The sequence below is a fragment of the Coloeus monedula genome (assembly GCF_965178545.1).
Source record: "Coloeus monedula genome assembly, chromosome: 17".
Classification (NCBI taxonomy): domain Eukaryota; kingdom Metazoa; phylum Chordata; class Aves; order Passeriformes; family Corvidae; genus Coloeus; species Coloeus monedula.
In genome coordinates this window covers 12645753-12671106 of record NC_138797.1, presented here as the reverse complement: position 1 = coordinate 12671106, position 25354 = coordinate 12645753, and the positions used below count along the sequence as shown (strand labels likewise).

The window sequence follows — 25354 nt, the reverse complement described above, 5'->3', positions numbered from 1 at the left end:
TCTGGCTTGACCTCAGTAAATTACGGCATTTCGGAATGTAGGATTTCTTTTTCCATGAGCTTCCCCCATTGTTTCTAAATATTTCCTAGGCAGCTTCAAAGAGATTTAGTTTGGATGTAACTTACAGTGTATAGGAAGGGACAGGCATTGGATGAACTTAGTGCCTTGGAATAGTGTGGATCAGTGTGGCAAGCACTGAACACCCTCCAGTTCCTATAAAAGCATGTGGATTTCAGAGTTTCTCGGAACATCACAGGACCAAGTCCAAATTATGCCTAGACCAGTGAAATTCAATACTGTCATTACACAAAACAATCCACAAAGTCAACAGCAGTCTGAACTCTCTGCAAATGCTGAAGAACAATTACGTGAATTTCAAGACAGTGATATGGCAATCCTCGGGTATCCTTATTATTATTACACTCATAAATAATCTCTTTTTGCAGCTAAGGTATTGTCACTTCCTCTATTATTTCCCATGGAGGTTTTTAGCACAAGAAGATTTTTGTGGTTTTTTAGTGGTATGCCCCAAAACACACAGAGGCTCCCTCCTGAGGAAGCAGTTATTACAATATCGTGGGGGGTTCTTGTTTCCAGCTCTCCATGACTCATGCAGGCAGCTGAGAACACAGTTAAAATACAAGTGCTGAAAAGAAACTGAGAAGAGGGAGTAGTTATTCCGCTTCTCTTTCTCTTGGAAGAACTAAAACATACATAAATTTAGGTCAGACAGGGTAAAAATATTCCATGCTGGTTTTCCTTCCAAGCTGTTTGGGCTTTGTGAGACATAAAAACAGGCCCAGGATATGGTTGAAATGAACAAGACTATTATTTACTTGTTTAATAAAAACCTCATGCATTGAAACAGAAATTCAGTTCATATTCTGTGGTAGTTATAAAATGATAGTTTTGTCACAGATCTGGTTATCCCTTTTGTGTAAAAAGTAATAAATTAAGAAAATAAGAGAAGAAAACAAGAAAAGAAAGTCAAATATTCTTGCTGATGAAAGGCAAGTGTTAGAAAAACACTCATTAGAGGTTTCTGTCTCAAAAACATGTCCTGAATGAAAATCAAGAGCTGGAGACAAAGGAACTCTCTGGGATTGTTGGTTTAAAAAAATGTGAATTTAAAACTTGTGGCCAGTAAAATTAACAAAATTGGTCTGTACAAGGAGAGAGCCTCCTGTCTTACTTTAGTTTGGGGAATGGTTGTTACATTTTATTCTTTTGCATAAGCCCTGACCTGCAGAACACAAGTGTACTCATGTGCTCCCTGGACACTTCTCAAAATTATAGATACTCCATGTTTTCTTTTTTTTTTTTTTTACACCATTACATTATTACATTACATTGTTTTTAGCAACAATTGTCTAGTTTGTGTGGAAAGAATGTTTTATGAACTAAAAAATGAATACAAAGCTCAGTTGTTGCACTGAACTGCAAGGAGACTCACTCCAGTTAATAAAACCAGTACAACTCTGGTTTAATGCAGAGTCCATTCTCCACGAGATTCAGTGCACTATGAACCTTAGAAGACAAGCTGAAAGAAACTCATCCATCTGTGCATTAAATTTGCTTTCTCTGTCACAGCCTCAGCATCATTCTAGGAATTTTGAAATTGCCACTGTTATTGTTAATTTATGCAAAGCAATTTCATTGATGCTAAAATGTGTTGCTGGAAGGCCCCAGGAAGGTACCTGCCACTCTGGACAGAGGTATTTATAGTGAACAAATGCAGTATGAGGATATATCAGATAAGCTTTAATATGGGGTAAAATGCAATACAAGGGAACTTCTACTTCACCAAAAATTTAAGAGCCAACGTCTTGATCAAAGTTGGTGACTTTTGGTGCCAACAAGTCATACAAATTTGCATGTGTGATTAGGGGCTTTTGAATCTTTCAGTTTAATAAGACAAATAATTACCTATATCCTTCCTCTGGGAAGAAAACACAGGCATCCTTAGTTTATTTGTGGAAGGATGGTTGTTTAGCTTGGTTGGTATTTTTATTATCAAGAAGAATCGTGTTTCCTTTGCACTTTGTAAGGAAAGAGCTCATTCACTGTCGAGTTGGAGTCACAAGATCACACCTCTGCTGCTTAACAAATGCAGCCAGAAGGTGTTGAGTCCTCAGCACCAGCTGCTCACAGACCCACTTCTAACACTGCATTTCTTGCTGATGCAGACACAGCCAATAAATCACATTAACAAGAGGAATTGCAGTTACTTCCATAGTTCTCCCTGCTTGGCTGCTTGGTGACACAGAGAGTTAAAGGACAGACATTGCTGTTCTCCTGCCAAATTCTCATTTTGTTGTTGCCATGTGGGACATTGTCTCTCTGTTTTCCCATTTCTTACACAGGCCAAGGATTACAACTCAGTAGTTTGTTTTTCCTAGTTCCTATAATAAAAGGAGGAAACAACCTGGAATGGAATCATTCCAAGAGCTGCAGAGGAGACAGCTTCCTATATTTAATTTCCATGTTTATTCTTGCTCTGAAGATCCTGCCATTCCCATTAGGAGTAGATTGTGGTCTTGGTTCAGGCAAATAGTGATAATCACTACAGTAAATTTGATAAGCAATTATTTCTCTTGGCCTTCAACCAGTGAAGAATTGAATTTTAGAAGGCATGCTGCAGTTTGGTTAGATCAGTTCTTTAAAACCCTTATCTGGGCCTTGAGAAAGTTCCATGCTAAGGATGGTGTTTAATGCAGGATTTAACAGGTGAGAAGTGCCCTCGCCCTTGGGGACTTGATAGCGTCCGACTCTGCTCTGTGTTTAAGCACAGATGTGTCTTTTCAAAGGCTGAGGGTTTGTGGTACCTTGCTTTGGAGGCCTGCTGAGTATTTAGTACAATTGAGTACAATTTAGCCTGTTGAGAAGTACCAGTAGACAGTGGAATAAATTAATTTTTAGAAACAATGTTCCCCTTAAAGGACTTCCTACATGTATCTCATATTTACAAACTGTTACATCCAGCAGAGCAAACCATCCCTAGGAAGTATTGACCCATTCATTCAGTTGAAATGACCTCCCAAGAAGGGTTTCATTACAATTTACATACCTACCAAGTGTATAAACCACTGGGAGCTTTAAAACAGTTTTACAAGGAGCCACGTTGGATGCATAACCTTAGACAAAAGTTGAATTCGCTCACTGTGCCTGTTTTCTATCTACCTTTCCCTGTAGCTGTTCTGATTTATGTCAGATTTTTGTTGTGTAAGTATTCCTTCTCCCAAATCTCTGTCCTGTGCTGTAGAGCAGGCCTGGAGTGAGCACCAGAGACTGGTGACTGGTGTGTATTTGTTGCCAGTGGGTGTGAGGAAAGCGAGAGTGTGAAGCAGCAGGAGTGATAAAGGAGAAAACAAAACTAAACAAAAGGAGATGCTCTTGCATTTCACAGAGCACAAAGAGCGTTTTCCATCTGCAGCAGTGGCACTGAACAGTCACAGAGCACCAACAGAGAGCTGTGATGTGTTTGAGCAAAGAAGGAAATTCTGCATGGAATTACAAGGGCATGAAAGTGCATAGGACATGAGGATTTGATTAATTCTCGAATAGACGAGTTTGGGATAGATATAAAGTGAGAGATGATTGTATGTCTGGCAGACACAGACTCCCATAAACTGGAGAAACTCTGAACAGGTCAGTCCTGGGCCATGGATCCCAGAAAAAGTCGTGCATGGGTCCCTGCTGGCAAACATGATGCCCTTACACTGATGGCTTCCCTGGGTGTTCCATGTCCCTCCAAATGCAGCTGCTGTCAGCAATAACTGCAGTGGAAGGGATTTGAAGGTGCCTCTTGGAGACAGCCCAGGGTGTGTTTCAGTCTGCAGACTCCCTGAGGATGCTATAAAAAACATCCTTTCAACAGGTTTGCAGCAAGGCTACAGCTAATTAAACAACTGCAGGTGATGAAAGGCTGGTCCTGCAGTGCAGACAGCAGCTTTACTGCTCTGAGTGCATGGCAAGCCTGATCCAAAACGTTCCTGTGCTTGCTGGGCCTGGCTCCCTGTGTCCTGCAGCACAGCATCTCTCCAGGAGCCTGGGGGAAACTGCCCAGCCCTGGGGATTGGTAACGTGTGTGGCACAAACCCCTTGCAGCTGCAGGAGGAACAGAGTTGCTCCTGGCCCTCTGCAGAGGCAGTGCCCATTCTAATGAATTTTTATCTTATTTGAATGGATTTTTTGTGGATCTGGGGAGATGCTGCTCTGCTGCCTGAGCCAGCTCTCAGTGGGGCACAGGCTTGCAAACAGCAGCTTTCCCCTGTCCAAAGCAGACACTGTACAGGCTCAGGTAACTGAATTAACAGTGATCACACAGTAATCCTTCATCAGGCTCATTTTCTTATTGCTACTGAGCCCTTTCTTACCCAGGTAAAGCGTGTTGTGGGTTCCTTTATGCAAACCCTGACAAACCTATTTTGTTAATGAACTGCTAATGTCACACCGTGCATTGTAAATCACAGCAAGTGGTGTTGGAACTTGACACAATGATCCAAAAGCATGAGAGGTTCCTGATTAATTTCTTTGCACCTTGGCTCACTTGGTGGTAATGCTGGTAGGTGATATGTCAGCTTTCCAAAGGAACATTTTCTGGAAGAAATCACAAATCTCAGGCATACAAAGCATATTTTTATCTAAGAGATTTAGCTGGAGTTGCCACTTCCCTGCTCTCTTTCCTTTGATAAGCATAATCTGTTTCCCCATTCATGTCAGGGAAACCTGGTTTTAAAAATCCAAATACTTTGAAGGTAGGCTCAGCATGACAAAATGGAAATAAACTTCCCTGGCAAGCACAGCTCCCCCCCCTACCACCCACAAGTTATGTTTTGGGTTTCTTTTTTTAATTTCCTTCAATTAGAGAAAAATGTTAAATCATAATGTAACGTATTAAAGAGCAGTGGAAATTATGGAACAAGGACAAATGGCAAACCTTTGAGTCTGAAGTAGAAATGGAAGCTCAGCCTCTGGAGACAACACAATAAACTTGCATTTTCATGCAGGGAAGTATAAAAACTTAATCAGGATTTATATCACCCAGCAAAAGGAAAAGTGATTGAGCCCAAGCACAGCCTTTACTGAGGGGAAGCTGAACCCAGAGCTGTTTCTGTATTTCCCTGCCATTTATCTTTGCATTTTCACCCTGCCTTCATGGATCTCCATGAGTCTGCAGCCTGCACAAATTTACTGTGCCAGATTTTTCCCCCAAGGTAACTCAGGGAATGACGTAGATGCCATGTGGATAAACCTGGCCCACTCTCCATCTGCTCTTTGTGAGGTTAAACTCTCAGAGAGATGAAATCCACGGCGGGAAACCATGAACATAAAGGGTTGCAATAAGAGAGAAGAATTCAAGCCATTTTTTCCTTACACTGTTGACCATACAAAACCTAAAAATTTGGATAAGTAAATGCCTGAGTTTGCACCTCAAACCTGTAATTTTCCCTACTTTATTTCAGTTTTGCTGGTGTAACAAATATGATGGGTCAGAGCAACAATCTATGTCATAAGCAGCTGTGCACCCAAAGTCAGCTCATGATTACATTCAATAATTACTACAGGTACCTTGCCTTTCTAAATAACTAAACTGTTAGGAACTAAGTTTTCTGTTTTACAGAGGATTCTGTGTAAGTTTTTTCCAAACCAACCCAAAACGATACTGAAACATTCACAGCTTCAAATGCAAAGTCCTTCAAAAATTAAATAAATTTCGGGTTCTTAAAAGACTTTTTTCTCCTTTATAATTTTCATTTCTAATTTCTAACAGTCATTCAAAATTGCAAAAATCAAAATACTGTATGTATGGAAATGGAAACTTCAAACTGGAACATTCTGCTGCAGTTCTCTTTCAAAGAGAGTCAAGAAAGAGAGCATGTCTGCAGAAATGCAGGTGACAGAAAACATTTTTAGAACAAGGAAGAGCTCCATCACAGGAAACATCTAACTGGTACAACAAAAAAGCTCTTCAGTTTGAATTCTGCTTCTCTGGAACATAACAGAAGGATTCAAAGGCTCCCAGACACAAGAAGCTTACGCCTGTCTTGCATGTTCAGTCACTGTGGCCAGTTCTTTCTTTTTTAGGATGCTAAACTGAGAAAAATGGCATTGTCCCTGCTGCTTATGCTGTTTCACAATGCTCAGGATAATCCTTACTCTGAAACCAAGATCACCTTTCTGCCTTCCCTGCCCTGCCGGCTCCTCTCACGGGATGTCAAGGACCCTCAGCAAGGAGCACCTCGAGGGAAGTGCTGTGCCTTGGTCAACCTCCCAGGTGCTGGCTCAGTTTGGGGCTGGCCAGGAGGAGACAGGAGCCCATTAAAAGCTGAGCTGCCTCAGTGTCATCCTCCCTCACATCCTTTTTAGAGGCAGTCCTGAATTCCAGGCAGCACTGAAAGTTACTGGTGGTAAAGGCACCTCTATCCCAAAAGGTCGTTTTGATTCCATTCACTGTCTCTCCCCCTCTGCTGTGGACCAAAGGGAACCTTTATTTCCTTTTTTTAGCTCGATATATGAGTTGCAAAGACAGATGCAATGACAGTAAAGGGGAGAACATGCAGAGCTGCATTACAAACCAATTCATCAGCAAACAGAGCACGCCTGCCTTACAAATTTGCCTGCAGCTCTTGTCTGCTGTGTTATTTTTAAACTGCCTGCAGGTTGCAGATTTTTCAGTGGTCCTTCTCCTACCAATGTACACACAGGATTTAGCAAGGCACAACTTTCATTGCCATGAATTTAAGTTACCAAAATTTCCAGACATTAAAATTCAGCATCCTTCATCTTCCCACAAACTTCTTGCTGCATTCACAAGAGGACATGCCATGTCTCCTGCAGCCTGTCTGCGTGGCAAGGTCAGTGTAAGTCAGCCCTACATCCCTGATGTTCCCAGCTGCCCTTCCTCAGCCTGTGGAATGCATCCTGCAGTTGCTGTAATCAGCAGCCCAGGCATCCAGCTACAGACTCTGGCTCATCATGAAAAACCTGAGAAGATAAACCCAGCTTGCTGAGCCCAGTGCTCAATTTAACAATGCTGTTATCACCCAGACATGATCACTTCAGCACCAAAGCCAGCTGCTGTACAGATGAGGGCTGTGGGCAGCTCAGGGCACTCTCCATTACACATCCAGCACACAACTCACACAGCTCCCAGCAAACCTGCCCCACTTCTGTTGGAGGCTGGCTGGGATGGAGGCAGGGTTTGACAAGTGCAAATGGGAGAGCTTCTGTGTGCAGAAAACCTTCACAATCCTTGCACAATTCCCACAGAGAGGGGACTTGCAGGAAGAGTGCTCTATTTATGGCACCACAATGTTTTAAAGAAGAAAGCAAGGGGGTGTTTTCCACCACAACTGCTACTGATGTAAACAGAAGCTGCAGATGCTCAGACTTTCTGAGGGGTCAGACCCGGGAGCCAAATGTAATGAATATTATGGTTTGTTTGCTTCTTCTTTGTTGCCTGGTTGATTCTGCAGCCCAGAGCTGCCCTGCAGAGCAGTGCCCGTCACTTTGGAACCTCTCCCCTCCTCTGACTGGGGATGCCTCAGACATTAACCCACTTACAGTGGACCACTGTCAGGAGCTCTAGAAACTACCCCAGCTAGCATTGTAAGAGCTTGCCCAGCATCATCATCAGGGGCACAGCCACATTCATTTCCACCCCTTCGGCACACATGGAGCAGGTGACCAGAGTGTGATACACGAGGGGTTTGTTTTGGGGCTGGAGCTCCAGCATGGAAGACTTTGCCCTCAACGGGGTACAGCAAGGAATTTAAAGTGGTTTTCCATAAACAGCCAAGAAGCTTCAGCCTGAGCAAAATCCTGTGGCCCCACAGGGCTGAGGATTTTCTGCTTGTGGGGCAGTGAGGGCCAAGCACAGGCTGGCCTTGCTGTGCTGGGGGTTAAACTGGTGCTCTCTGGACCGTGTTAAGAGCTGTCCCTCATCCTTCCACGTTACACAGTGAATTAAGCTGCTGCTTGCTTCCCCCTGCTGATTTGGAGAGTCATGATTTGGCTCTTGGCTGTTTATATTTTGCAGACATCCCCTGTGTAATTGCATGGCCTGGCCCCAGGCTGTCAGGCTCTGGGAGAAATAACCACATTATTCCACAGAACAGTTAGCATAATTAAAATATTGACTGCAGATTAAAAAAATGTGCTGAATGTTTCACAGAGTGGTTGGAGGGTTGGCAAGCCTTGGCAGCTTGTTGGCTGCAGGAACTGGCTGATATTTAGGAGTGCCTTCTCCTCCAGTATTCATTGCTGTATGTGGGAACTGCTTTTTGTGCTGTCAACTTCTGATCTCCCAAGCAGCCAACCCACAACCAGAAGAAAATTAACTGACTGGAAATGAGGTGCTCCAAGGGCTCTCTTGTGATTCTTATTGCCAATGAGACTATTTCCTTGTTATTTATGACTTCAGGACATCTGTCTTGCTGTGTCTCTATCTATTTTTGTGTCTATCTCTCCCAATGCACAGTATAGAAACTGCATATGGTGAGAATGTACCAGGTGATAAATCCATTTGCTTAAGGACTGCTTGTACCATATGAGAAACATTAATAAAGTTAAAAAGCCCACAAAAACCTCCACTGGAACATTTGTTTTAGCTGTGATTCCTTCTTTGACATTGGATTTCTACCTGTGCTTCATCTTCAATCAAAGACCAAGGCACAAAATCCTTGCATTTCCACAACCAAGAGGGCAGAAAGAGAGGGAAGAAACCCAGTTGGCAAGACTGATGGAAACCACAGAAGCACTCATTCCAACAGGGCACTCAGGGAAACCTCATTGTCCTTATGATATCTCCCCATTCTCTTTCTTAGGGGAATATCTGGGACCATAAGCATTGCTGGAGGTGCACTGGTATTTTGTATATCCCCTATCTGGCAAAAGCTTAAAATGACCTCATGCTGGCAGTATTAAACAAAACACATGGGGCATGTCTAACCCACTTTGCTGACACCTACATCCTGAAGGAAACACAGCAGAGTCAGTAGCTTGCCAAGGTACTCCTTTAAATCAGCTTCTTGTTTAATCTTCACTTCCATGCTTGAGAAACTCCTGGCCTGGGAGAAGCAGTCTCACTAGCAAGGACCAGCAATGGCTGAGCTGAGCTTTTCCCACTCCACTGCAGCTCCCAGGGCTCTGATTCACAGGCTCATCTACAGCTCTTCTGAGATGAGCCAATTTTGTGAACATTTCTATTTCCACTCAAGAGGTGTCACAAGAAATGACCAAATGCTATGTCCTGAGGCTTCTATTACAGCTTTAAAATGATCATAATAGCAAATTAATAGGAGATCTACTCTGCCATTTTCCATTCTCATTGCTACTGCTGTAATCAAGAGCAGCTCTAATTCTTCAAAGCTTATTTCTGTGGTACTGCTCATTTTTGAATACACTGCTAGGAAAGGAGCAGAGTATCTTGGAGCTCCAGCTGTGGTTTGTAGGCTACTGCCTCCCTTCTGAGCAAGGCTCATTGCTATTTTCTGCTCTCAACTTAATACTGACCTCCAAACTGTAAATTATAAATATCTCCTTGGGTAGGCACCACGCTTTCAAAGGCAAAAAAAATATTATTACTTTAAATCTCTTGTAAATTAAACCCCCAGATAAACTCAGTGGAATGAGAAAAAAGGTGCTCTAAATTCAGGGCAAAGAGAGAATTTCACTGGGCATGCATGATGTGTGTGGGGAATTGTTACAGCTTTTCTCTGCTCTGATAGTTCACATAGCCAAGTTTTTACTTTGTTTCCACTGAATGATTCATCTCAATTACCAGTATTTTCAAAATTAAATGGAAGAGGAGGAATGTGTTCATTCCCCTGCTGTGTTTAATAATCTTCCAAAAATTGTTTCCTGTTTACGTGGAAATCCCCACCTCCATGCTGTGATTTAGGCATTTTCACCCTGTTAACTTAAAAACAAAGCCTAGAAGATGCTGGATATGATCTTGCAGTCATAAAGCAATTTATGATAAATGTTGTTGTTCTAGAGAAAAATTACTTGGAAATGTATGTATGTTCATAGCTTTGCATTGCTGATTTAAATCATAACTGGTTGTTGGGAAAAAAATCACAAATTGTTGCTCAGCTTTTGTTTCTGTAACAGATCTGATGGCAGCTTCTCTTTCAACAATTACTGTATTGGTGCTCTAATACAAATCTCAGTAAAGACATCAATAACCTCATTTAAGGGTCTGTCCCACTGTCCTCCATGGCACTGGCTGGCACACAGCTGTGAATACTCAGTGGGTGTTGTTTTATGCAACACTTGTCTATTAGCAAAACTTAGGGTGCATTTTCAAGGAAAATTATTAAAAATACCTCAATTGATTTTCCAGCTGAAGTATTAACTCTGAATTCCTGTGGCTTGGCTGGACAAAAGGGAAAGAATTTTCCTCTTAGCTTCGTCAAGGAATAAATTTTCACAATCGTTCTAAGGTTTTACTTAAGTAGCAAATATCAAACTCACTCTCCTTTTATATAAGATTTGCATTAGCTCCCAAAAGTCAGCATGTTCTGTGTTAGCTCATGTGAAGAGTTCATTTAAAAGGGAGCCATATCCTGTGACCCAGGAACAGAACTGGAAGCTGGGGATTCCGAAGGGATCTGAGCTCTCTCACACTTCCTCTCAGCTTTTCATAAAGGTCTGCCTTTTTCTAAATGAACATTACATTCATGTGATTAACTGGAGGCCACGTGAGCTGGATTTACAAATGTGTTAAACTTCCACTGCTCTTGTTAAAGCCGTGGGGAGCTCTCAGCTCCCCATGTTTCAGGAGGCTGTGACAGCTCCCCACAGCCCTTGGGGGGACAGTGACACCATTTCCTTGGTGAGCACCTTTGCCTGCCCTTTGCAGGTCAATGTGGAAGGGTTTTGTCCTACAGTTTTTTCCTCTCTTCCCCTCAGATGAGATGGAGCAGTCCCCTGCAGTGCGTTCTGATTACTTGGTCTCAGGGATTCGAACTCCACCAGTGAGGAGGAACAGCAAACTGGCAACACTGGGCAGGATCTTCAAACCATGGAAGTGGCGGAAAAAGAAAAATGAGAAGCTAAAGCAGACATCTGCAGGTAGGCTGAGAGCAAGAGAGGGATGCTGCACAGCAAAGCTTACATGGGATGTGTTAAAGGTGACCTGACAGAGCCTAATTCAGAGATCCAACAGATTAATAATGTTTGTAGCTAGGAGGGGCCCATATAGGCTGACTTCCTATATAACACAATATAGTACACTTAGAAGAAAAGGTCAAAATACGAGAGTGAAGCACAAGCCTTGCCCCCAGACTGCTTTCCATGGGCTGTCCCTTGTCCATATAGGCTGTGTTTATGGCCCGAAGTATTGCCACCCCTTTTATTTGGGGTGAAGTTTATATAGGTCACAGTAACATTATGAAAAGTGACAGGAGGGAGCTGCAGCATGTGAAATGCCTTCCCTCAAGCAGCTGTCTCTGCAGGGAAGGAGCCCAGCGCACAGCACAGCATGCTCTCCATGGTCTCCAGGGATGGCCCAGGAGATCAGTAAGGAGACAAACTGACTTGCATTTTCTTAAGATGGGATGTTGCAGTTCCCTCCACTTGCTCCTGTACCTTGTGGGAATGTCCCAGTGAAGGGCACTGTCCCAGGCAGCTCCAGGGTGCCACATTAAACAGCAGGAAGGCTCCAATATCCCTGTGACTCTGCACTCAGTGTGATCTGACAGCACCGTCATAAACCTCAGCTTTACATGTGGTGATTTTAACAAAGGAAGAGGCACAAAGGGCTGACGAATCCATGCCCCCAAAACAGAATCCTTGCAGTCCTTCCAAGCACACAGGGGCCCGAGACTAGAGGGAATTTCCATGTTGCATCCTTCTCATCACATCTCCTGCTCTGTTGGTAACTGGTGCTGTGTTGTGCCACTTCTTTGGGCAGTGCTGGAGAAGAAGATGACAGCACGGCAAGGGCGGGATGAACTCATTAAGAAAGGTCTTCTGGAGATGATGGAACAAGGTAAGTAAAAATGCTTCATTTTTTTTATCAGAAGCTCTTTCAGGACAGTAGGAAACACATATTTGCAAAAGCAGAAACCTAACAAGCAGATGAATAAAAAGGAGAACCTTCAATCCAAACAGGGAGAAAATCTCAGTGTTTGAATTAAGGCTTGTCTTCCTTCAAGCTCCTCCCTGCTGCAATCACTCCATGTAGTTTAGTGTTTGATGCTTTACCATCTTGAATGCAGCTCCATCTTCCCTTGGTTTACACGTGGTGCAGCCTGAACTGCTACATATGTTTTATGCAATTCCTCTAAACCCAGCTAAATCCTCCTGCCAAGAAATCCAGCTCAAGCTGGATAAATATAAACTTCAACACAGAGTGCAGTCGCAGCTAACATGAACAACTTATGGATCCAAATCCCATCAAATGATCCTAATCTGATGTGTTCAGCTGTTTTCCAGTAAACCAAGTTTGTGATGTAACATGTTACCAGTCCACCTACTTTTCATTCCCATGGAAAAGTGAAGCATTTTGTGGAGCCATTTTAAAGCTTTCCTGAGTACAAACCAGAAATAATGGAAGGAGAGGTGATGAAGTGTCAGAAACGCTCACAAAGGACGTGGTTTTTGTGCTCCAAAGCCCTGACAGATGCTCAAGGGAGACACAGATCTGGGTGACTGTTCTGTGAGATTAACTGAACTCCCAATGTTATGGACAACATCCCAATTGCCATTTCCACCTAAACAGAGATAAACCCCACAAATCCATCTTTACTTTGAAGACATTATAGCAGAAAGTACTGTCATGAAAGAGGACTGGCCTTTTGAGTTTGATTAATCTCACAGATAGAAGTTATGTTCTTTGAAAGTAGTAATTGAGTTTCTTTTGTATAAAACAAATGCCATGCCTATAAATAACCCCTGGGACAATACTCAGTGATGCTGTGCTGGAGTGAAACCAAGCAACTGAAGAATCAGAAAAAGAGCATTTTAAATAGGATTTTTTTTTTTCCATGGCAGTAAAGCAATTTTAATATTATTTTGTTGGATGTATTTTATGTTTCATGTTAAATAATCTGTCAAACCATCAGCTTATTCTAAAATGGAAGTTCTTAGAAAGCTCATTTTTAGTTCCTGTCCATTGAAGTCTTTGTGTCTCTCATAATTCTAGATAATTAGTTGCCCTATTAACATATTAGCACTACTGGATATACACCATCTCCACTAGGAGTGAGAAAGTTCCCTATAATCCATGAATTTGAAAACATGCATACGTACAGCTCTGCAAAAGAACAGTAAAATAAAACTTCTGTAGAGCACATTAAGAGGTAATAATGAAGAATCAATAAACCTCTTGCATGCATAAAGAACAGCTTGGGAGGAGAAGGCAATGCCAAGCAGCAAGAGCATTTTAACAAAATCAAAATAGTTTAAATAAATATATTCCAGTAAGGTGTGAGGACAAGCTGTGCTTTTAACCAGACAGCTGCAAACAGACTGCTTACCTGTCTGCAGGAAAGTTGCCTAGAGCTCCTATAAACATCACACAAATATCCAGTGCCTCCCTGTGCCCAGAAGGGGAAGAATGGATCACAGTCAGCTGAAGGACATTGCAGCTGTCTGCAAGTTATTTTTCTTTATGGGGTGTTGTGAATCTCCAGGGTTATTTTATTATATTAGGAGAAGCAGCTTATTAACTGGAATAAAAAACTGACCCAAATAATTCTCAGTAAATGATTAGTGCCCTACTTGGACTGAGCTGAAGTGGCAGCAGTTTCAAGGCTAAGTCCTCGTTTACGCAGTAAGTTGCAATTGTCAAAGCAGCAATACTATGCTAAAAGACTACGGTAAATCCTCAGATCCCTCTATTCCATCAGGCTCTACTCCACTCCCAGGAGCTGATTCCTGCTCACTTTCATAAATAGCCCAACTGGCATGATGCTGCAGCCTGAGAAGCCTCGTGCTGTTGTAATAGATGCCACTCAGACCCACAGCATAAAGTCTGTCAGCAGCGTTTGGAAGTGGCCCTGGCAGTGGCCCGTGTGGCTTTGAGCTCTCCACAGAGCTGGCGCAGGATCTGCAGCGCTCTGGGAGCAGCCCAGGGTGGAATTGCACCGTCCTTTGGTGGGTGATGAGTCACCCTGGCAGGTTATGTCACCCTTTCTCCTCACACAACCCCCAGCCTGGCTGCCCATTCACTGCGTGGCCTGGGCCACGTCTGTGCCCTTCTTTCCTCTCCAGCTCTGCTCACACAGCCAGATGCCAACCTGCCCCTGGAAAACTCCCGAAATGCAGCTTCACTCCAGGGAAGCAGCTTAACTCTCTAACTCTCTGAGATGTTACAGGCTGCAGGATCTGGCATACAGTGGGGTTAATTCCCAGCAAAATCACAGCCCTGCTCCTGATTACCTTGGAATACTGAGGACTGGTATTTTCCTTACCCATAGATCAAGGTCTGTGCTTTGTTGTGTCTCCAGACCATCTCTAAAATATGGTGTTGGGACCCACTGCAACCCAAAGCAGCACATCCACTTTGATCAAAGCACACGCTGATCATTCCTGCCCAAGAACATTGCTGTTGTGAGCCTCAGGAATCCTCCAACAGGAATGTCTTCTGCCTGTCATCTCTTCATTACTCACTGCACTTCCATGGGCCGGGCACTGAAGGAGCCCTGTCTCTGGCTGCAGTTTCATTGTGGCACAGCTGACAGCTGCTTGCCTTTCCCAAGGATGTGAGGAACGTGCAGAGCAGTGTTACCTTGAACACATTTAGGGAGCTCCCCCCTCGATGTTTCTCCCCATTGTGAGCACGAGGCTGATGAGGTTTATCTGTGCTTCCAGCACTGGGGTAAGGGCTGCCTGTCAAGCAACGCGGGCAGTGGTTCACACACCCATGATTGTGTACAGGCTGCCTTCACAATGAGCTGAAATGTAGGCAATGAACTTTTTCCCCACTCCCCTTCCCTGTATCATAGCAACTGTGCTACTGCAAGGGCTATTTTAAGAACAGTAACTTTTCACCAAACGTGATTATGAGGCAGACTGAGTGAGCTCAATGTGCAAAAATACTGCATCCCTTCCGCAGCATCTCTGGGCCAAAATCTGATAGCCTCACCCAAAAGCATAGGAAATTACCCTGCAGATTGTCCAAATAGCATCAAAAAGAGGCAACTGTGAATGTTGCTATTTTAATTCAATGTTCAAGGAACTTGTAGTGATACCATTGCAAGAAAACACAGCCCTGTCAGGAGCTTCCAGAAAGGAGTGTCCAGGGCTGAGAAATACAAGCTGGGAGGTGAACAGCAGGAGTGTCCATCAGCATGGAGAGCTGCCCAGGGAGGGAAGTGATTGCTTTCTGTGGTTTGCAACAGTGATGTAGATCTTGTAAATTCTGCAGGAGTAAAAGGGTGGTTTGTATTCTGAGGACTCTTGCCTGAATAGGAGAATACTAGAAAAGCTTCAGTCATCAAGATGCGTACAGCTGCAGGGATCACTGGCACAAAAATCTTTCAGAGTAAGCAAAGGGAGCAGTTTCTAGGTCTGCATGAAGAGAGATTTGAATTTCTGATCAGCTCAATCACACAGGACACACTTTTCAAAGCTGAGTAACTAAAACTGTGCTAAAAACCTGCAGTTCGGTAGGGAATGTGAGCAGCCTTTCTTTCCTTCAGCAAGGCTCCAGCATCACTGGATGACAGCGAGTCGTGCACAGAGCCTGACACAACCCAGACATGTCAGACCAACCTGGGCATGTGCTGCTCTGCTTGTGCGAGGGAAGAATTGCCTTCTCCCAGAGACCTCTGATTGCCCATTGCTCGTCTCCCACATGGCAGCTACTTCCAGAGCACAGTGGCCATTTGCTCAGGCTGCTGAATGCCCACAGAAGTAGGTGCCTCGTTGAGAAAACTGAGTGGGTTTTAGTATCCAGATGGGCTGGATCACAAATCACAGGATTTGCATTACAGGTGGTTAACAGAGAGATCGGGTGCTGTTCTAAGAGAAGTCTCAGTCCTCTGAACACTGGGAAGCTTGAGACTCCCTCTTCTCAAGAGGATAGCAGGGGGATCTCAGCCTTCACTACTCATGGTTTAGTTAAGATTAAATGATTTGTTGTTTTAGATTCTGAAGGCAAAGCCTGCACCGGTGACGATGCCACGAGGGCGACGCAGAGCGAGGCTCCAGCACCCGTGTGCCAGGCACTCACCTCAGAGGAGGGGCAGCAGGAGACCACAACAGCAGCCACAACAAATGTGACCTCCTTTGGTGACGAGCTGCACTTGGATGAGCCAAACGAAGATGCAGGTATTGGATAGAAAATGTTTTCAAAAAAACTATGAAGTGTTATAAAAATACTTCTGCTGAGGAGTTGAATTTGTCAGTGCATTAAAGGGTCAAAGCACCTTGTTCAGCTCAGCTCCATACTGGGTTAGCAATTGGTACTTAAAAGTGATTTGTGAGACTCCTACCAAACTGAGGAACTACACAAAGCTTGGCATGATGGGATTAATTGAATTATGAGATGATCCAGTCTTGGCATGGTGCCCCTTTGGTATCAGCAGTGGCTGCTGTGAAGATGAAATAAGCTTCTCTTAAAAAGATTTCTTAAACTTCTGTGCCAAGCCTGAATTTGTTTGTCCTGGCTCAGGAGAGCAATGTCAATACACAGCCTACACTGTCCATATCATCACCCTGTCCCCAGCATGCTGCAAACACCAGTGAAGTTCGATACCAGAAGCACAGATCAGCTAAACCAAGCTCCTTTCATGCAGCTCTGCTCCGGTGAGCTCATCCACGGCAGCAGTTCCTAGGGACTAGAGCAGCCAGGCACAACCCAGCAGCTGGAGGGTTCCATTCACTTCCTGACAACCAAGAAACGCAAAGCTGCAGAGATAACTCTTTATCCTGGTTTGTGAGGAGTGCCATGTAGTGATTATGGATCTTCCTGGCCTCTGGTCAATCTTTACACCTTCTCCATCTGCCTCGGCTACCTTTTGTTCTCTGTCCCACCCTTTCAGGCCCTGCTTTCTCGGAGGTCCCAGCCCCTGGCTGCTTTCCCCAAGCCCACCCCTGCCTGCTTCCACCCTCAGCCTGCTTCAGCAGCTCAGAATGGAAATCATTCCCTCATTAGCTGAGGCAAAACCCATTCATCTCGCTATTCTTAAAACCACCAGATAAAATCTTCACCAGATTACAGGTTTCTTTCCTTCCTTCTCTTTTCTAGGGTGTTTAATTCTGTATCACTCATGAAATTTCTTTCTGAACTTCTGATTCTTGCCATGGGGACGTACTACCATGGAAAGATAGCACCAATAGGGTGTCATGTACTTAACCTTATGGCTCTGCATAAACTCATACTGTGATTTAAAATTTACCTTGCAGTGTGTTCAAAATTGTGCACTGAACCTTTCAAAATCATCCCAATTTCTTAGGTCTCTTTCCCGAATCCTAGTTCCTTTTACTGTTTCCCTGAAACAATCTTTCCTGTCTTCTGTATTTCTTTTCCTCCATTTTTTGAGGCATCATTTTCCAAGGTTCCACAAAAATCCCTGTGGGATTACATTCTCCTGCCTACCTAGTCTGAGAGACTCCAATTTGTAGGAAATCTTTCTGCCTCTTCCATTGGTGACCTCTGGCTTCCAAAAGAATTACTGCTGATCTAGTCTTAATGTGCTAATTTATCCCTGTCTGTACTTCCTAACATTCCTGTCTCTAGTGAGTGCACCTGAAGGAATTAAATGGGTGGGAAAGCTCTTCAAAATTGTCAGAGTTTATTGTCAGTGTTGCTAAGTTTATTATAATGTCAAGTTTTTTTATAACATTTGCCCTTGAGCTCAATCCAGGCCTAATGCAGTGGGTGTCTTTCTAGAAATCTATATGAGTAAGTGACCAGCTAGAAACAAAGTGAATATATTTGCTTTGTACCCAGTGTGTTCTATGTCATCTTGAGGATGGGGGATAAAGGCCAAGGAGGGGAAGAGGAGAAAACACAATTTGTAGACTTCATGTTCATGTTAATACACAGAAAAAGAGCAGCCAGGGCACAAAGAGGGTGGTTTTTCCCACCTAACTTTGCCAGCAGCCTTGGGGCCAGTCCCAAGGGGAGGATTTCTACCTGGTAATGAGATTGAGATGGCATTTTGACAAGTGGCACTCCATGAATAATTCGCTACTCCAGCAGGAGCCTAGTGCTGAGCACTTGGAATATTTTCAGCAGGATAATATTCACTCTGCAGTATGAAATCTGTTAATGGGTTTGTGTGCTCCAGACTCAGATCTGCCTGACACCACTCCCAGACCAGGGTGGAGTTCAGGACCAAAAAAGTCTGACTGGGGCTGAGAGTGTTTGGGATCCACCTTCTCTGTAGCAGAGGTCCCACTGTGGCTGCTCCTCTGCACCTGTGCCAAGCAGCCCTTCCTGTCACAGGCACACCCACTGATTCTGGAGTTACTGCCAGAGAAAGCATTGCTCCACTCAGGGAAATGCACTCAAATCTGTCTAATTTTCCTCTCAAGCTCCTCACATCTACTGGGGCTCTTGATCTTTCTATAATGTAACCCATTAGTGACTTTATTTTTCCCTTCCTCTATTACCCATTTTGTCTCCTGTGCAGTGGGCACAAACACCCAAGGGATGTCACCCTGGAACAAAGCATTTCCCTAGAAGTACATTCAAAAAAATTATTTCCTTCTATAATGCACATAACTATCACATACGGCAGCTTTCCTGTCATGACAAATTTCACAAGAACTCCTGTTAATGATGCATATTTATTCTACTTTCCTGTCTCTTTTGAGTGATAAATACTCATTCCTCCTCTTCTAGGCATACTCATTAATCTGTTTGTCAACAAATTAAATGCCATTATCTTGCTAGTGCTATTGTTTCCAGCTGCCTGAGTGCTTTGGTGCCTCCCCACGCACTCTGAGCACGAAGCTGCTGAATGATCATTAATACAGAGAGTTTGAATTCCCAACGAGACACACAAAACTGAGCCAAGAAAAGATTGGTGATGCAGCAGCTGTGGGTGCCACTGCAGCGAGATTTCAGGAGACGCCCTAGAATGGTGTGGAGGGAAAGGTCCTCTGGTTAGACAATCCAGAGTGCCAAAAGAAGTGGGATTTGCCCAGGAGTTTGGACCTCTCTCATGCTCTGCATGACCTCAGCTTTGGATCCTCAGCACAGGAAGACATAGACCTGTTGGAGGGCCAGAGACCCATCAAAAGGATCAGAGGGATGGAACACATCTCCTGAGAGGGCAGTCTGAGAGAGTTGGGGTCATCCAGATGGAGAAAAGAAGGCTTCAGGGAGATCTTGTTGCAGCCCTTCAGTACTTAGAGGGAGTTTAATAAAAAGATGGGGAGAAACTTTTTGATAGGACCTGGTCCTGTAGGACAAGGGGCAATGTTTGTAAAAAGAAGGAAGGCTAGATACAAGGAAGAATTTTTTTTACAATGAGGGTGGAACACATTGCCCAGAGAAGTGGTAGATGCCTCATCCCTGGCAACATCCAAGGTCAGGTTGGATGGGACTCTGAGCACTTTGATGTAATTGAAGATGTCCCTGCTCATTTCAGGGGGTTGGACTAGATACCTTTAAAGGTCCCTTCCAACACAAGCTATTCTGTAATTCTGTGCTTGGGAGAGATTTCAACACTGATCTCCCCATTTGGATGAGTGCTTTGCCTGCTGGGGTAGGAAAAATGACCCTCATGGCTGCTGCTGAGCCCATAGTGGCTGGAAATGCAGTTTGGAGGGAGCCTGGCCATGGCTGGGCACCTGGATCAGAGTCAGCCTCAAGCCTCTCAGTGGTTCCCCACACCTGCCAAGGCAGAGATCAGGACATGCAACAGAGTGAGAGCCCAGCAGTGAAGCTCTGTGCAAGTCTGGGCATTGCCAGAGCAGCTGTATCTGAGCAGAATTCAAGGATGCTAATTTTGGACTTCATCACTGAAATTCCACCTATATATCCTGCTTCAGCTTCATGCCTTTCTGGATCTATTCCCCTGTGCCCTCGTCACAGCCTGGTCAATTTGATGAACTGCTTAGTGATTCAGCCTGCACTAGCTTTCACAGCTAAGTGTTTTTACCATCCTTGCAGAGACAATCCTGAAATGAGCAGTGCTTCACAATCTCAAATTAGGGCCTTGGAGACTGAATTTTTTCCTGAGCACTTCACTGGTCCCCTGTTCCACTCCAACTGCTCACATCTGATAGCAAATCTTTTTTGTGGCAGGTTCTTTCTGGTTATCAACTTTAACCTCAGGACAGGCTCAACAGCTCTGGAGTCAGATACAGTGTAAGGAGACTTGGAAAGCAAGTTGAAATAATGTACTAAATAAGATAAAAATCATATGGGGAAAATAAACACATCAACTATTGGAAAGTCAGTTTCTAGGTAATAATATGGGTTTGATACTCTTTGCCCTTTGGCTGTGTGTTCCTAGACAGAAGACTCACCCAGTGACTGTGGCACCACAGCTGTGTGCTCTGAGAAAATTCATTGCAGTTCTCAGAAGTAGCTTTGCCTTACTATCCTCATTATTAAAAAAAAAAAAAAAAAGTCAGGGGGAAAAGGCTTTAGGGAAATAAAGGAAGCTCAGCAGTTGTCTCAGGAACATCAAAACTAACATTTCTTCAATATCCTCGTACATCTTATTCTTCACCACATCTTATTCTTCACCTGCCCTGGCTGGTTGGCTGTTTCTCACAATTACTTTCATTGTGGAAAAGAAGTGCTTCTAGCTGTGTGCCATGTGTTCAGTTTCTCTGAATGTTCCTGGCATTGTCCCCTGGCCTGTCATTATTAACTTTGTGTTCCATTAATTTCACACACCTTCCCACTAGCCAAGAAACCTTCAGCACCCACGGAAGAACTGGAGGATGCCAGCCTGCCAGCATCTGAAGACAGTCCACAAGCCTTACCTGTACCTGAATCCACAGATTCCCCCCAGAAGCAGACAGAAAGAAACCCAGCACAGCTTCCCAGCCCTCCATTGCTCCCAGCTCCACCACCTAAGGCAATCTCCAAGATCACCAAGAACATAACAGGTCAGTCATCACTGCTCAGTAAAGATTTTCCCATCCTTTATGTGTTGTTCACTTCCTATCAAATCCTTTTCTCATGTCTGTTTTTAAGCCCCAAACTGCTGACAATCAGGCCAGTTAAACTGAATGAGCCATAACCATGTCTGGTTGCCTGATAACAATGCACTGATCTTTGTACTTCACATATTTATCTGAATCTCTCAGGGGATTATTTGGTGTGAGTCTATAGCACTAAACACACATAAAACAAATCAAACCAACTGCAGACATCTGCTGAATCCCATGCTCATATCGATATGCCATAAAACATAAGGAAGATTTAAATGTTTTCATTACCTAGACTCCCACTGGAGAGCAGGACAGCAGCCAAAATCTGGTTCAAGTCAAAGGTTCTGCAGAGGTTTCTGTCAGAAGGGTTTGCTCTCTAGGGCAGGTCTAAACTAGAGCTATGAAATCTGGTCTCGTTAACAGAGCACACAAGAGTGATACACCTGGCAATCCTCTGTGCCAGACTTCATTGAATGTTTCCAAAAGCAATTCCCCTGGGCCTGATTTTCTAATGTATTGCCAATGTTGTTACATTTCTCAGCATTCTGGCACTGCAGAAAGGGTGCTAAAATGAGAATGACTTTAGTTGGTTCCAATTTCAGGGTCCCTACATATGGTAAAAGCAGTTAAAAGGGCCTTATTGCAAATTAGAATCAAGTCCTGACATCTAAATGTCAGACCTGTTGGATATTTAGACTTTTAAATGACAGCCATTATGTGAGCCCTGATTTGCATCCACACTCATCATCTGGCACAATGAGTAGGGTTTTCAAAGTCACCAGGAAACAAAACATCAGAGAGGCACTGTGACCTGACCACTGGGCCTTACAGAAAATACTGAGGTTTCAGTCTCTCTGAAGAAAATTACAAGTATGTGTTTCCCATGGAAACAATTCATACTTTGTCTGTGCTTAAACGCTGTAATAACTCAAGTGGGAGCTGGATTCAAAATGGTATTTTAGTGCTCCTTGGGAGCTGCTGTTCAGGTTGCTTCACCATCCTGTGCTGTGGGTGAGGCTCCCCTTCCACCCTGCAACAGGAACAGGCAGCCCCAGGCCTCCTGTGCCTTTGCTCAGCTGAGGAGAAGGCCATGCTTGGCATCAGATGTATTTGGAAACCTGACCCACGCAGGGCATAGAGATTACACCTCCACCAGGCACTTCAGAGCATTTAGTGTTCAGATATTTTGCTGCTTAACCCAAGTATTTCCTGTAGCATCTGAGATATTTTGGGTTTTGGTATTTAATTCTCATTTACATTTTCCGCAAAGAACGACTTTTAATTTTCTCAATGACTCCAGTAACTCTAGACCCTTTTCCAGTAGTGATTATACATGTTTATTTTTGTGGGGATGTGGAGGCAGTGCTAAGTTAAAATTAAACAAATACCGTCAGTGAGTGAGAGGAAATACAAAAGTGTAGGGAGAGAGGGCGATTATGAAAGAAAAGGAAGATGAAGAGGCTGAAAAGCTCTTTTGTGTTCAGTTTTTTCCCCCCTATACAATGCCAGGGATGCTGTCAGCAGAGGAGTGAGGAGTAAGTCAAGCACCAATTAATCAGAGAGAGGAGGAACAGGGCACGGTGCCAAGACATCACTTTGCAAGATTATTCACTGAGCATCTGTCATTAGGACAAATCAGGTGTGATCTCAGGAAATTCTCAATATTGTCCAAAGCTGCAATGAGGATGAAATTGGCCCTTGACCTGTTCCAGGAACAAGCTGGTGTAAAGACGAAACAAAGTCTTCTCTTTTCCTGCTTTAGGGCTGAGCTGAACCCATGGTTCTTGCCCTGAGGGAACACAGACCCCTTCTCCCTGTGCAGAGGATAAAGTGGCTCAGGAAATGGTTTTGTCCATTCCCTCAGGCTGTGATTCAATGGGCAGCAATGATAATAAATGTCCTCTGTCCAATCTCCACCGTAGCACAAAATCAAAACTCCCTTGAGTACCAAACGCCATGTTTGCTCAGCGGAGCTCAGCTGTGTTCTGGCTCGAGCAGCCACCCTGATCAGTGCAGGAGGAGCTCTGGGGTGGGAAGGTGTCTCAGGCATTGCACTTCAGGCACTTTGACACTTGGAGAAATGCCCCTGTGCTTTCAGACTTTGCAGATTTTAAACAGGGTAAGTTTTGGGCTAGTTTGAGCCCTGTCTCCTGTGTGCATAGAGATGGACAAAGCCATTGCTAAGGGTTCTGGGCTGGAGGGACACAAATGTGCACAAACAGCCCCAGAAATGAAAAAAGTGATGTTAGACCTTCTTAGAACAAAAGAGATTTTATTGAGGATGCAGCTCTCCCTCCCCATTGAAGGATGCTCTTCTCACCCCACAAACAAGAAAAGAGACCAGGCTTAGTGTTGCCACACTCAGATTTTCAGTGTTAGACTTTGGTTATCACTTCGGGAGCTCTTCTTAAGCAAACTTAAGAAAAGGCATGTTTTTGGTAACCCTTATGCAGGATGCTGGCTCTGAGAGTAGATATTTAATATCTGAAGTTAGTGGTTTTTACCCTCTCCAGTTGTCTAGCAAGTTAGCCTGCTAAGTGGAACCAAGTCCTTGTTACAGGACCTATTTCAGGATAATCCTGGCTTGAGCAGAAGTTTTTCTCTGCTATGAATGGAAGGATTTATCTCAAAAGTAAGCAGAAAAAAAGGAAAAATTACCTGAGAAAACACATTTGTACCAAAGCTGCACAAGCTGTGCCAGTTTAAATTCCTGTGTGAAGCACTAGGTGGCAACAAGGGACAAGAAATACTGTGGGATGAGGCACTCGCATTGCCTTTCTACACCCAGCCCGAGCTGCTGGTGTAAACAACTCCGTATGCCAGAGGCTTGGGACAGGGATCTAGGGGGAGAGGGAAAAGGACTGCAGAACGGGAAAACTAAGCAGCATCTTTTCCAGGCCAGATGTTCAGTTATCCTAAGGGTGGGAAGCTACCAAATTTACAACCAGGGAAATGTCCACTGTGTTGCAGATTCAAATGCTAGGAAACGTTATGTATCAGTCTAAATGTATAACTCAACTCTAACTTCAGACAAAAATGTTTACATTGCATAGAAAATACCTGAATCCGGGGGTAAAAAGAAGTTAGATTGCCCCACCCTTCTTTTTTCTTGTTAGTGCTCAATACCCCATCTTTCATTTGGATGTCTTTTGGCAAGTTTTGTTATGCAAACATTATCCTCATATTATAATGATTTTGGCATTTTCTCAACGGGCATATGAAAGACAGAGGTCTGAGCTGTGCAGCAGTCACAGAGCAGCAGCGAATAGACACTGGTACATTTTGTCCAGACTCAGAACCACGGGGCATAAATTTTAATACAGTCTGCCAGAGTCCAGCAGAGAAAATGCTGGATTGGAAAGGCACCACGGCCCAAGACTTTGGTGGTTAGGAGCAACAGTGTGGGCAAGCAAAAAATGCATTGGTGGGCTGGGAAAAAGGAGGATCTGATCCTGTGAGAAAGAGGGGAAGTGGAAGAGGCATCTATTTTGCTAGATTAAAGGTGTGGAGCGGTGCAGCAAGAGCATTTTGAACTCAGTTACTCAGCCAGTTACCTCACAGCAAGAGCAAAACATCACCATTTATCCTCTGTTCAATATAACAAATGCATTTCAGTGCAGGCTCTGTGCAAAAAAAAAAAAAAAAGAGCACTGCACAGCCTCTTCCCCTTTTGTGTTTTGACAGTGGGAAGTGAAATGGATGACCCAGCCATGAAATCTCCTCCTTCCACCATCCTGAAGAACTATGTCATTGTTGGTTCCTCCCAAATCTCAGGACAAGCTGCCCTCTTCCACCCCTCTGGCCAGAAAAGCTCAGAGCCCCATGGCAGAGGCCAGGTAACAACGCCCACCGGTTCCCCTCACCTGGCTGCCGTTCATCTGCCTTTACCTCCCAGCAGAGTCATTGAAGAACTCCACAGGGCTCTGGCCACCAAACACCGGCAGGACAGGTACCTACAGCCTCCTGGCTCCAGGGCTGCATGAGGACACTCATCCCACCACATCCTTTTTCTTGGAAAATGTTCCTATCCCTATTGTTAGAGTTTTAATTGCTCCTACAGCTTGGGGTTGCCTTCCTTGTGATGTCACTGCTTGGAACATCCATCCCTGGTTAAAGTGCTTAATTTGGAAGCTACTTCAGAGGATGTTCGTCCTTTATAGGGAGGCTACTGGGGCATGGAGTAGGTTTTCAAACAGATAGAGTAATGGGATAATCCTTGATCAAGTTAGAGTAGCAAAGGCACATCCTGCTCCAAGTACCAGCCCTCTACACATGAGAA

General features: G+C 44.0%; 1 protein-coding gene across 1 annotated transcript in view; it reads left to right on the top strand.

Annotated features, from left to right (window-relative positions):
- PHACTR3 (phosphatase and actin regulator 3) overlaps positions 1 to 25354 on the top strand; it is a 100899-nt gene that overhangs the window by 42050 nt on the left and 33495 nt on the right. The window contains exons 2-6 of the mRNA XM_082292758.1: positions 10918 to 11079; positions 11921 to 11998; positions 16102 to 16284; positions 20827 to 21030; positions 24760 to 25024. Of these exons, the coding sequence (XP_082148884.1) occupies positions 10918 to 11079; positions 11921 to 11998; positions 16102 to 16284; positions 20827 to 21030; positions 24760 to 25024 (892 nt within the window). The remainder of the gene's footprint in view (positions 1 to 10917; positions 11080 to 11920; positions 11999 to 16101; positions 16285 to 20826; positions 21031 to 24759; positions 25025 to 25354) is intronic.